Genomic DNA, 13,431 nt, shown 5'->3' on the forward strand with positions numbered 1-13,431 from the left:
AGAAGTAAAGCTGTGAGGTCCGGGCGTGTGTCGTGCTTCGGTAGCTCAGATGGTAGAGCACTTGCCCGCGAAAGGCAAAGGTCCCGAGTTAGAGTCTTGGTCGGTGCACACAGTTTTAATCTGCCAGGAAGTTTCATATCAGCGCACACTCCGCTGCACAGTGAAAATCTCATTCTGGAAACATCCCCCAGGCAGTGGCTAAGCCATGTCTCCGCAATATCCTTTTTTTCAGGAGTGCTAGTTCTGCATGGTTTGCAGGAGAGCTTCTGTAAAGTTTGGAAGGTAGGAGACGAGGTACTGGCAGAAGTAAAGCTGTGAGGACCGGGCGTGAGTCGTGCTTCGGAAGCTCAGATGGTAGAGCACTTGCCCGCGAAAGGCAAAGGTCCCGACTTCGAGTCTCGGTCGGTGCACACAGTTTTAATCTGCCAGGAAGTTTCATATCAGCGCACACTCCGCTGCAGAGTGAAAATCTCATTCTGGAAACATCCGCCAGGCTGTGGCTAAGCCATGTCTCCGCAATATCCTTTCTTTCAGGAGTGCTAGTTCTGCATGGTTCGCACGAGAGCTTCTGTAAAGTTTGGAAGGTAGGAGACGAGGTACTGGCAGAAGTAAAGCTGTGAGGACCGGGCGTGAGTCATGCGTCGGTAGCTCAGATGGTAGAGCACTTGCCCGCGAAAGGGAAAGGTCCCGAGTTCGAGTCTCGGTCGGTACACACAGTTTTAATCTGCCAGGAAGTTTCATATCAGCCCACACTCCGCTGCAGAGTGAAAATCTCATTCTGGAAACATCCCCCAGGCTGTGGCTAAGCCATGTCTCCGCAATATCCTTTCTTTCAGGAGTTCTAGTTCTGCATGGTTTGCAGGAGAGCTTCTGTAAAGTTTGGAAGGTAGGAGACGAGGTACTGGCAGAAGTAAAGCTGTGAGGATCGTACGTGGTCGTGCTTCGGTAGCTCAGATGGTAGAGCACTTGCCCGCGAAAAGCAAAGGTCCCGAGTTCGAGTCTCGGTCGGTGCACACAGTTTTAGTCTGCCAGGAAGTTTCATATCAGCGCACACTCCGCTGCAGAGTGAAAATCTCATTCTGGAAACATCCCCCAGGCTGTGGCTAAGCCATGTCTCCGCAATATCCTTTCTTTCAGGAGTGCTAGTTCTGCATGGTTCGCAGGAGAGCTTCTGTAAAGTTTGGAAGGTAGGAGACGAGGTACTGGCAGAAGTAAAGCTGTGAGGACCGAGCGTGAGTCATGCTTCGGTAGCTCAGATGGTAGAGCACTTGCCCGCGAAAGGCAAAGTTCCCGAGTTCGAGTCTCGGTCGGTGCACACAGTTTTAATCTGCCAGGAAGTTTCATATCAGCGCACACTCCGCTGCAGAGTGAAAATCTCATTCTGGAAACATCCCCCAGGCTGTGGCTAAGCCATGTCTCCGCAATTTCCTTTCTTTCAGGAGTGCTAGTTCTGCATGGTTCGCAGGAGAGCTTCTGTAAAGTTTGGAAGGTAGGAGACGAGGTACTGGCAGAAGTAAAGCTGTGAGGACCGAGCGTGAGTCATGCTTCGGTAGCTCAGATGGTAGAGCACTTGCCCGCGAAAGGCAAAGTTCCCGAGTTCGAGTCTCGGTCGGTGCACACAGTTTTAATCTGCCAGGAAGTTTCATATCAGCGCACACTCCGCTGCAGAGTGAAAATCTCATTCTGGAAACATCCCCCAGGCTGTGGCTAAGCCATGTCTCCGCAATTTCCTTTCTTTCAGGAGTGCTAGTTCTGCATGGTTCGCAGGAGAGCTTCTGTAAAGTTTGGAAGGTAGGAGACGAGGTACTGGCAGAAGTAAAGCTGTGAGGACCGAGCGTGAGTCGTGCTTCGGTAGCTCAGATGGTAGAGCACTTGCCCGCGAAAGGCAAAGGTCCCGAGTTCGAGTCTCGGTCGGTGCACACAGTTTTAATCTGCCAGGAAGTTTAATAAAAGTAGTATCCTACGACTATATCATCTCTCTCCAACACAGTCCGAACAGGCCTCGGAAGGTCCGACAGTACGGACTGACCACCGTTTCATCGTCAGCCAGTAGGCATCACCGGATGTGGACACAGAGGGTCACATGATTAGCACACAACTCTCCCAGCCGTAGTCAGCTTCAATGACTGGACCCACTACTTCTCAAATGAGTAGCTCCTCAGTTGGCCTCACAAGTGTCGAGTGCACCCACTTGCAGACAGCACTCGGCAGACCTGACAACACTTAACTTTAGGGATCTGACAAGAACCAGTACTGCCACTGTGGCAAGGCCATTGGCACGACCACATTATCGAGTGATCCAAAATTATAATTTGTTAGCTGATCCAAATATCTGGGTGTAACAGGATGTAGAGATATGAAATGGAACAATCACGTGGGCTCAGTCATGGTAAGGTGGGTGGCAGACCTAGGTCCACTGCCATAATACTGGGGAAATGCAGTCAGTTTACAAAGGAGACTGCTTGTACGGACCCATACCACACTGAACTAACAGGGGTTCACGAACGTGTACGAAGAACTGTGACACACCCTGTCACGAGATTGTACAATTTGCCCGAGAATCTTTTTGCTTTGGCAGGCTCTTGAATATTGACACAAATGCCTACTAACAAAATATCAGGAATCAGTAATAGGTGAAGAATCTAGAGACATTCTTCAGCCCCAACTTGGCACTCCTATAAGGAATATTATGACACGATTAGACTACGTACTGCACACAGAGAGACACCTACGCACTCATTCCTTCCACATTCTGTATACGCCCGAACGCAAACTGTAATGTGTAGTACTTTGCCGAGTTCCCTCTGCCGTCTACTTCAAAGTGGTTTGTAGTGTATATGTGTAAATGTATATGTAAAACTTGTTGGTTCTTTGAAGCAAACTTCAAATACCATACAATCATTGTGTGTGTTTTGTTTGGATTTGCACACAATAGTAGTGAAACATAGTTTGATGGTTATGGAGTGTTTCTTTTAAAGTCTTTGCCAATAAGTTTTCTTTTTGGGGATACTGGCGATTGCATATTTTGGATTACATCAATTTATTTCTCTTTGGCTGTCAAGAAGTTCGTTAATCTAGGTGACTTTTAAGTCTCTGCACATGGCTCTGTCGGATTTAGAGAGTGTTGTGAGCCTGGTGGAGAACACACTTGTACAGCTCAATTTACAAGTGCAGATTTTTGAGCCATTGTCACTGTCATCATTTGTTTCCCAGCACCTGTTTACAGAGTAGACTTCAAGATACGTGTTGTTAAAGGCTTTACAACAGCCTGAAGCTCACCTTTATTTCTCAAGTACCTCAACACACGAAACACTCTCACATCCACAGAAACAACTGCTATCCTCCACGTAAAAACCAATTACGACCCAATAATCTCACCTTCGGCAAACACTCCTCCACTATCGTTAAGCATGAAGCACTGCAGGGATTGCCTGGCTGAGAGGTTCTGCCAGCAGTCATACTTGTCCGCCTAGTCCCTATATTCATCCCATACCCTCATATCTGAGACTGTCTCCCTCATAAGCCCCTTACTCCCTACACTCTTAACCTTCGACACGCTTCCTAAAATATGTAAGTCGAACACCCACGATGCCCCATTGTAAGTGGATACTGCAGGCCCCCCTTCTCCCAGAGACAATCTCTGCCCTTGTGGACCGACATCTTCAGCCTATTGCTCATAACCCAAACTTCTATGTAAAAAGACATCAATCATTTTCTATACTGACTGACTAGAGTTCATGTCTTTTTACCTCCTGACACTGTGCTCATCACTGTCAATGCCATCTCCCTCTACACAAGCATCCCCAATGTTTCGTGGCCTTGTTGCCACTGAACACTATCTTTCCCAATGCCCGACTGACTCCAAACATATGACCTCCTTCCTGTTCACCACGACCAACTAAATTGACCCAAATTTACTTCTCCTTTGAAGCGATCACCAACCGACAAATCTGTGGCACAGCCAAGGGCAACCTATTTGTCGACTATCTATAGAAATGCTTTATCTTCTTCCAGAATCCCAGACTCTTCACCTGCTTGAGATTCAATTACGACATCTCTATGATCTGGAGTAAGGGTAAGGACATCCTGCACATATTCCTCCAGAACCTCAATACCTTCTCCTCCATTCACTTCACCTGATGCTTCTCTATCCAACAAGCCACATTGTCCGTCCTTCCTCCAAATCGCTTGCCATCAGTTGGTATCCCTGTACAAGACCTCAGATGCAGACCTGCCCCACAGATCCCCCCACTACCACCTGCTCCTCCCTGTCACAGGGTTTCCTACTCCACCAAAGACAGGGCTACTAATGAAAGAAGCTATGTGGTCCACCAGCAGACACAACAATTTTGCAGGATTCTATGTGAGCACGACCACAGACAACCTGTCTGTGTGTATCGATGGCCACTTCCAACAGCAAAATATTGCATGTAACACGAGCTATGTTTGCATGCAACAAATCTTCCAAAAGATGAAAACTGGATTTTAGGAGACCATTTTTCTCTGTTGTGTTTACATGTTAAGGCCTGAAGCAAACTTGCTAGCCCAGTTCAATTTGGTGTTTGGAAAACTGCTGAACCAGCTTCTGATTTAGTCAACACATTCTTTATTTCTCTTCAAAGGAGAAGTAATTGTAGGTGACCCCTTTCCCCATTCTAGAAATCCTGCAAGATCTCCAGTCTCTCCTCAAATCCTCAGGCCCATCCCAGAACCTCTCCCAGGAATCTCTCTCTCTCTCTCTCTCTCTCTCTCTCTCTCTCTCTCTCTCTCTCTCTGTCTGTCTCTCCTTGCCACTACCACTCCCTACACTCCTACCTTCTACATGCTTCCTGAAATACATAAACCAAACCACCCAGGCTGCCCCAATGTGGCCAGTTACTGAGCCCTAAGTGAGAGAATCTCTGCTCTCATAGACCAGTGCCTTCAGCCCAATATCTGCAACCGACCCTCCTATATAAAAGATACCAACCATTTTCTCCACTGACTCTTCACAGTCCCTGTTCCTTTACCATATGGTGCCCTGCTCATCAGTATGATGCCACCTACGTTTACACTAACGTCCCTAAAGACTGCGGCCTACTGCTATTGAACACTACCTTTCCCAATGCTCGACAGATTCCAAACATACAACTCATTCGTAATCACCGTGACCAACTATATCCTCACCCACAATTACTTCTTCTTTGAAGACATTACCTACAAACAAGCCCGGGATACAGCTAATGGCACTCACATGGCACCATCCTATGCCAACCTACTCACGGGCCATCTATAGAGGAATTCTTCCTAAACACCCAGAATTGCAAACCCTTCACCTGGTACAGATTCACTAATGGCATATCCAGGATCTGGATTGAGGGTGAGGACACCCTATACACATTCCTCCATAATCTCAACACCTCCCCTATTTGCTTCACCTGGTCCTAGACAACCCAACAAACCACCTTCCTAGATGTTGACCTCCACCTCAAAGATGGCTACATCAGTACCTCGGTCCATGTCAAACATACCAACCACCACCAATACCTCCACTTCAACAACTACCATCCACTCCAGACCAAGTGGTCCCTTCCATACTACCTACTCACCTGTCGCCATCACATCTGTAGTGATGAGCTGTCCCTCTTCAAATACACTGAGGATCTCACTGAGGCCTTCACAGACTATAATTACCCTCCCAACCTTGTACAAAAAGAGATCTCCTGTAACTTATCTCTCGAGTCACCTACCACCTCCCAAAGTCCCACCATCCGGCCACAGAAGAGCATTCCCTTGTGACTCAGTACCACCCACGGCTGGAGCAACTGAATCACATTCTCCGCCAGGGTTTTCTCGCTGTGCCGTAAAATGAGGATTGTACTACCCACTATCCTTCCCACTCCTCCCAAAGTCGTATTCTGCTGCTCAAAGTCGTATTCTTCTGCCCACTGAATCTACACGATATCCCTATACAACTCCTGCTCCCAACCCCTTGCCTCATGGCTCATTTCCCTGTAATAGACATAGATGCAAGACCCATAAATATTCCCACCACCACCTACTCCCACCTGGTCACAAGCATCACCTGTGCCATCAAAGGCATGGCTACCTGTGAAACTAGTCATGTGATCTAGAAGCTAAACTGCAACCACAGTGTTGCATTCTACGAGAGCATGACAAATAGTAAAATGTCATCCACATGAATGGCCACCGACAAACTGTAGCCAAGAAACAGCTGGACCACCCCATTGCTGAGCACACTGCCCAACACAACATTCTTCATTTCAGTGACCACTTCACAGCCCTTGCCATCTGGATCCTTCCCACCAAAACCAGCTTTACTGAAATGCACAGGTGGAAACTCTCCCTGCAATATATCCTACGTTCTAGTAAACTTCCTGGCCTCAACCTTTGTTAGTCTTTGTCCTTACCCTGTAGCCTCTTCGCTGTTCCCAATCCAGCAATACACAGGCCTCTTTTCCACCAATGCATCCAAAGTCTTTTTACCTATCTCCTTTTCTGCTAACACCCCCCCCCCCCCCTTTTCCATCCTCCGTTTAATCTCCCGAGTGCACCTAGCTGCCCTACCCACACTTCATCTTATTCCTGTATGTTCCCACGAGCAGCACTTCACCGCACCCCACCCCCACCCTGCTATCCTTCCCCCTCCAAGTTCCAGCCGTTTGTTGTGCCTATCTGCGACTCAGCATCTCGTCTATTCTTATCATAATATTGTTACATTCCATCCTGGATTTTCCATTGTTGAATTTTTTTGGATATGTAACATGTATCCAGTTCAAACTTCCTGTTCAACTTGCATGTGTTCATCCACTGAGTAATAACATTTTAGTGTCAGTGCCTCATGCAGCTTCCATTTAAGTGGACATTCATCTGCATTAACTTGTTCCCTTGTAATTTATAATAAATTTTCAGTCCGGCATACTGAAGTCACTATGCATACAGCTTAGGAATGGCAGAGTGGATGACTTTATGATTTACAGTATATATATTTCGAATGATTTTTTTCTGTATTTTTAGTGTCCATACAATGTTTGTAGAGTTACAAAAATGTCATACCTAATAATGTATTTAATGTAGCTTCTATATGCTATTTTCTGTGTGTTGATATCTGTGGTAGTTGATAATATTTGCACTGCAACTGCAAAGCTGCTCACTTTGTTTGCTATGTACTCAATAAGTAGACTCAACCATTTAGCTGAAACCAAGTTTCTAAGGTACTGAGAGTACTGATCAAAGATTTTGGAATTTTTTTTCCAAATCCTGATTTTCAGCTAACACAAAAATATTATCTGCAAACAGAACTAACAAGAAGCTGATATTTCATGGTAAGTCATTAACACAGAAGATAAACAGGACTGGGCCTAGTGTGGAGCCTTGTGGAACACCTTGAGATTCTTTTTTTCCAGTCAGAATAATAATTTGCCCCATTTAAAGAAATGATAATTCTTTGCTTTCTGTTTCATAAGTATGATTTAAGCTACTTTAGGGCACTGCCCCTAATGCCATACTTTCCAAGTTTGGAAATAAGCAATGCACATAGTTAAGACTATGCAACAAGATTATAATCACAGCAGCTCAGACAGCTCATTGCAAAGTTATTGCTGCAAGCAGATGTTTATATGGTCAGTGTGTAAAGTTTTTGTGAACTTGAGTTTTACCAGTTGTGTAATAGCTTGAAATATGTGAACTGAATTTTTTGGTTAATAAGTCAGTATATTTCTTCTCTTTCAAAAACATTTTCAATAATCTGAAACAAATTTTCTTTTTGGAAATGAAACTTTATCATTTCTTTGTCCCTAATGCAAAACTTTTTCAGTGTTCCTATGAAAACATATGAAGTCTGTTGAGGTAATTTAAATGGAAGGATGATGAACAATGAGTGACGAGAGAGTTTTGGAAAAGAAGGTGTTTGATTTTTTAGTATAACCATTTTGAACCTACTGAAATAAAACTTACATTGTGACGACATTAATATTCTCAGCAGTCATTTAGTGGAGAGGTGTTATTAACTGTTCATTCCTACCAGTCTGATTCAAAAGACAACAGCTAGATGTTCATGCTCGTTTAATGTTCAAGAATTAGAATTAAGAATCAATACATGAAACATAAAGTTCACTCACTTTGCAAAGTGAAGGATAGTTACTATCAAGTTTCCTACACAATAATAATCACTTATTGTTAGATCAATCCTGATGTCTGAGTAAAATCATTTGTGTCAGATAATTTTGCTTTAAATGCCTGGATCTAAAAACATTGAGTATAATTTAAACAAGCTTTTTATACTGACCCCTGTGCCTGTTATAACCAATTGTATACATTCAGTGCCAGAACATGTGAAATAACCAAAACAGTGGTTTACCATTATGTTAATAATTTCATGCAAATTATTAAACCAATATGCATTTAGAAACCCTTGTGTTGTGTCGCACCTGGTCAGGATTGATCTAACAATAAGTGATTATTATTGTGTAGGAAACTTGATAGTAACTATCCTTCTTTTATCTTTGAGGACATTGCGCATAAGTGCATTACTAGTTGACACAAGTGGAAGAAGTGCTTTGTTATGCTCCACATTTTATGTTGTTTTTTTGAGATGTACTGACACTTTAGTGTTCATCTCTGGCATGTTAATGCAGGTGTCATAAAATCAGCTATAAGCAACATCTCTGCAAATCAGATATTTATTTATTTATGTATAAGCTGAATTTATGTATAAGCTGAGTTTCAACACTTGCTTCATGTCTGAGTAAAATCATTTGTGTCAGATAATTTTGCTTTAAATGCCTGGATCTAAAAACATTAAGTATAATTTAAACAAGCTTTTTATACTGACCCCCATCAAAACTTGTGCTCGACTTGTGATATATTGTGTATTTTCGTATGTAAGTGGACAGAAACAAATTTTGTGGTACAGGAGCAGTTCAAATCCTTATTTGTACTTTATACAATTTTAGCAGTAGTCTCCTCATTTACAAATCATTCACACTGAATTTCAGTGTACCTCTAGGTGAACTATCAATTGTTTTTGAGAATTTTTGGAAGGCAAGATTGTTTTGCATAACACATTCTGTAGTAAATCGACATTTATGATTGACAGTTACTGTAGCACATATTATGACGAACATGATGGGATATATTTAGTTGTCTCTTTCATCTGGGATGTATATTGTCTTCATTTATTGCACATTAATGATATTTTCAAGCTTTTTCATTGTCGTAACCTCAAAAAACTCAAGAAATTTGTGATTTCTGTCCCAGTATTACAATCGTAGTGATGAACTGCTGAAGCATTCACAACAAAATTCCATGGTTTGGAGAGCTCTAAAAAAGCAGTGGAGCTTGCATAATACCAGTGTACAGCAGGATAGGTTGGTGTTAGTATATTTGTTGCCATTGACAAGAAACTCAAATCCACTGAGAGAAACACCGAAGCTGCATGTCAGATCTTTAGGGCGGGCCTCAGTAATCGAAGGTCAGCATAAACTTATAACTGGATCCTTCTATTGACCACCAGACTTACCTTTCAATGTAACTGAAAACTTTAAAGCAACTTAAGTTCTGGTCATATGTAAAGGGTGTTAGTGATAAAGTTAGTGTCCAGACAATAATGGACAAAACAAGAACTGAAACAGAGGGTAGCAAAGCAAAAACAGAACTACTTAACTCTGTAAATATTCCCTTACAAAGGAAAATCCAATAGTAACGCCCAATTAAATTTTCGCATCACTGCAAAGGTGAATGAGGTAGATATTAGCATCAGTGATGATGAAATACCTGTCAGATTTGATATCAAATTTGTAACAGAGTTAGCTCCTTTCGTAGTCTCCCATAAATTCTTCTAACAAAAAACCATGTCCAGTAGTTTGAAGAAAGCAAGGATTACACCCCTCTACATCAAGGGTAGCAGCACTTGACATCCATTTATTCTAGAATCTTAGAACAGCACATATTCCAAAAACATCGAACACGTGACACGCAACTCAAACTTCTCTCACATGACATACTGAAAGTATGGATTAAAGCAATAAGGTAGACACAGTAGTTGTTACTTTCCAAAAAAGCATTCGAGACAGTGTCACATGTATTCTTATTATTGCAATTATGATCATATTGGCTATCAAGTCTGAAATTCATGACTGGACTGAGGATTTTTTGATAGAGAGGACACAGCACATTATCTTGAAAGGAGACTCATCAACAGATGTAGAAGTAACTTCAAGTGTGCCCCAGTGAAGTGTGTTGGGAAATTTGATATTCACATTCTATACTAATGACGTTGCAGACATTATCAACAGTAACAGAACAAACAATGCAGGTACCTACAATGAAGTACTGTCTGAAAATGGCTTCACCAATAATTAGTAAGATTCTAAAGTGGTTCAAATACTGGAGACTTGCTTTACCAGTTCAGAAAATTAAAATCGTGCGCTTCACAAAATGAGAAAATGCAGTATCCTATGACTACAGTATCAAGGAGTCACAGTTGGAATTGGCCAACTTGTACAGATACCTGGGTGTAATAATTTGTAGGGGTATGAAAAGAAACTATGCCATAGGTTCAATCTATATGTCCATAAATACTGTTCAAGCAACTTTACGGTGCATGGCAGAGAGTACCTTGTAGCACTCCTAATCACTTTGTATCCTTTCCTGTCCCACTCACAAACAGAGTGAGGGAAAGTTGACTGTCTATATGCTACCGCATGAGTCCTAATTTCCTTGTCTTATCTCTGTGGTCCTTACACGGACAGCAGTAGAATAGTTCTGCAGTTACCTTCAAATGACAGTCCTAAATTTTCTCAATAGTATTCCTTGAAAATAATGTCACCTTCCCTTCAGGGATTCTCATTTGTGTCCCCAAAGCATTTCTGTAGCACTTGTATGTCAATCAAACCTACTGATATCAAATCTTGCAGCCTGCCTCTAAATTGCTCTGATGTCTTTCTTTAATCCAACTTGATGGGGACCCCAAGCACTTGAGCAACACCCAAGAATGTTCTATACACAGTTTCCTTCACAGATGAACCACAATTTCCAAAAATTCTACCAATGAACTGAAGTCGACCATTCATCTTCCCTACTACCATCCATACAAACTTGTTCAATTTTATATCAATTTGCATTTAATTGACATGACTGTGTCAAGCAGCACATTAATAATGCTGTATTCAAACATTATGGTACTGTTTTTGCTACTCATCTGCATTAACATACAATTTTGTCCATTTAGAGCTCCCATACCAACAAAAAATTTTTGCCTAAGTCTTCTCGTATCCTATTACAATCACTCAAAGAATATACCTCCCCATACACCACAGCATCATCAGCAAACAACCGCAGATTGCTGCTCACTCTGTCCGTCAGATCATTTATGTATAGAGAGAACAGCAGCAGCCCTATCAAGCTTCCCTGCGGCATGCCTAACGATACTCTTGTATCTGATGAACACTCATCGCCAAGGACAATGTACTTAGTCCAATTACTTAAGAACTCTTTGACCCACTTCCATATCTGTGGACCTATCCCATGTGCTCATACCTTTTTTAACAGTTTTCAGAGGGGCATTGTGTTAAATGTAGGTAAAGTACGTGACAGACTGACAATATACTAGGAAACTGCCATCAGTTTACAAAGGAGATGTCTTACAAAATACTTATGCAACTGATTTACACAAAAAGCCTGCAGCAATAAATTACCACATAATCATTTGCACAGAAAACATTCAAAATATTTATTCTTAATAGTCATAATGAAATGACATTTGGTAGAATGCAGATATTGTTAATTTTTCATGTTTTTTACAGAATCATTAACATCCATACCACCATCTTCCAATTTTTTATTCCTTTCAGTGTGTTAAATGGCATTTTTATAAGAAACAGGAAAAATTATGCAGCAACTTTTAAATACTCACTTTCTTCATTGTGTGTGTTGATGTCTCTGTCAGAGAGAACACACTCTACAAATTCAGGAGGCTCTGCGTTGGTCTCAGTGGGAGAATCATACTGAAACACACATCATCATTAGTGAATTATTTCACAATTATTAATAAAACACTTTTATAATTACAAATATGTATGTAATCAAAAAATGGAAAATCCCGGCTGTAATGTAACAATATTATGAAAAGGAAAGTTGTACACACCACATTGTGGAGATGCAGACTTGCAGATAAGCACAACAAAAAGACTGCCACAAATGAAGCTTTCAGCCAGTAAGACCTTCGCCACAAATAGACGACACACACACACACACACACACACACACACACACACATACTGCAGTCTCAGGCACCTAAAAACATGTTGTTGCTGTTGTTGTTGTTGTTGTTGTGGTCTTCAGTCCTGAAACTGGTTTGATGCAGCTCTCCATGCTACTCTATCCTGTGCAAGCTTCTTCATCTCCCAGTACCTACTGCAACCTACATGCTTCTGAATCTGCTTAGTGTATTCATCTCTTGGTCTCCCTCTACGATTTTTACCCTCCACGCTGCCCTCCAATACTAAATAGATGATCCCTTGATGCCTCAGAACATGTCCTACCAACCGATCCCTTCTTCTAGTCAAGTTGTGCCACAAACTTCTCTTCTCCCCAATTCTATTCAATACCTTCTCATTAGTTATGTGATCTACCCATCTAATCTTCAGCATTCTTCTGCAGCACCACACATTTTGAAAGGTTCTATTCTCTTCTTGTCTAAACTATTTATCGTCCACATTTCACTTCCATATATGGGTACACTCCATACAAATACTTTCCGAAACGACTTCCTGACACTTAAATCTATACTCGATGTTAACAAATTTTTCTTCTTTGGAAACGCTTTCCTTGCCATTGCCAGTCTACATTTGATATCCTCTCTACTTCGACCATCATCAGTTATTTTGCTCCCCAAATATCAAAACTCATTTCCTAATCTAATTCCCTCAGCATCACACGACTTAATTCGACTGCATTCCATTATTCTCGTTTTGCTTTTGTTGATGTTTATCTTATATCCTCCTTTCAAGACACTATCCATTCCGTTCAACTGCTCTTCCAAGTCCTTTGCCTGTCTCTGACAGAATTACAATGTCATCGGCCAACCTCAAAGTTTTTATTTCTTCTCCATGGATTTAATACCTACTCTGAATTTTCTTTTGTTTCCTTTACTGCTTGCTCAATATACTGATTGAATAACATCGGGGATAGGCTACAACCCTGTCTCACTCCCTTCCCATCCACTGCTTTCCTTTCATACCCCTCGACCCTTATAACTGCCATCTGCTTTCTGTACAAATTGTAAATAGCCTTTCACTCTCTGTATTTTACTGCTGCCACCTTCAGAATTTGAAAGGGAGTATTCCAATCAACATTGTCAAAAGCTTTCTCTAAGTCTACAAATGCTAGAAACGTAGGTTTGCCTTTCCTTAATCTTTCTTCTAAGATAAG

The 13,431-nt window shown here is 41.8% G+C and overlaps 1 protein-coding gene and 2 non-coding genes across 3 annotated transcripts in view; 2 read left to right on the forward strand and 1 right to left on the reverse strand.

The window, feature by feature from the left end:
* LOC126237533 (zinc finger protein 879-like) overlaps nucleotides 1–13,431 on the reverse strand; it is a 388,958-nt gene that overhangs the window by 279,753 nt on the left and 95,774 nt on the right. Inside the window, exon 3 of the mRNA XM_049947716.1 lies at nucleotides 11,915–12,005. Coding sequence (XP_049803673.1) covers nucleotides 11,915–12,005 — 91 coding nt within the window. The remainder of the gene's footprint in view (nucleotides 1–11,914; nucleotides 12,006–13,431) is intronic.
* Nucleotides 940–1,013, forward strand: Trnar-gcg (transfer RNA arginine (anticodon GCG)). The gene has a single exon. It is a non-coding gene; the product is annotated as a tRNA-Arg (tRNA).
* On the forward strand, nucleotides 1,846–1,919 carry Trnas-cga (transfer RNA serine (anticodon CGA)). The gene has a single exon. It is a non-coding gene; the product is annotated as a tRNA-Ser (tRNA).

This window comes from Schistocerca nitens, chromosome 2 (assembly GCF_023898315.1).
Source record: "Schistocerca nitens isolate TAMUIC-IGC-003100 chromosome 2, iqSchNite1.1, whole genome shotgun sequence".
Classification (NCBI taxonomy): domain Eukaryota; kingdom Metazoa; phylum Arthropoda; class Insecta; order Orthoptera; family Acrididae; genus Schistocerca; species Schistocerca nitens.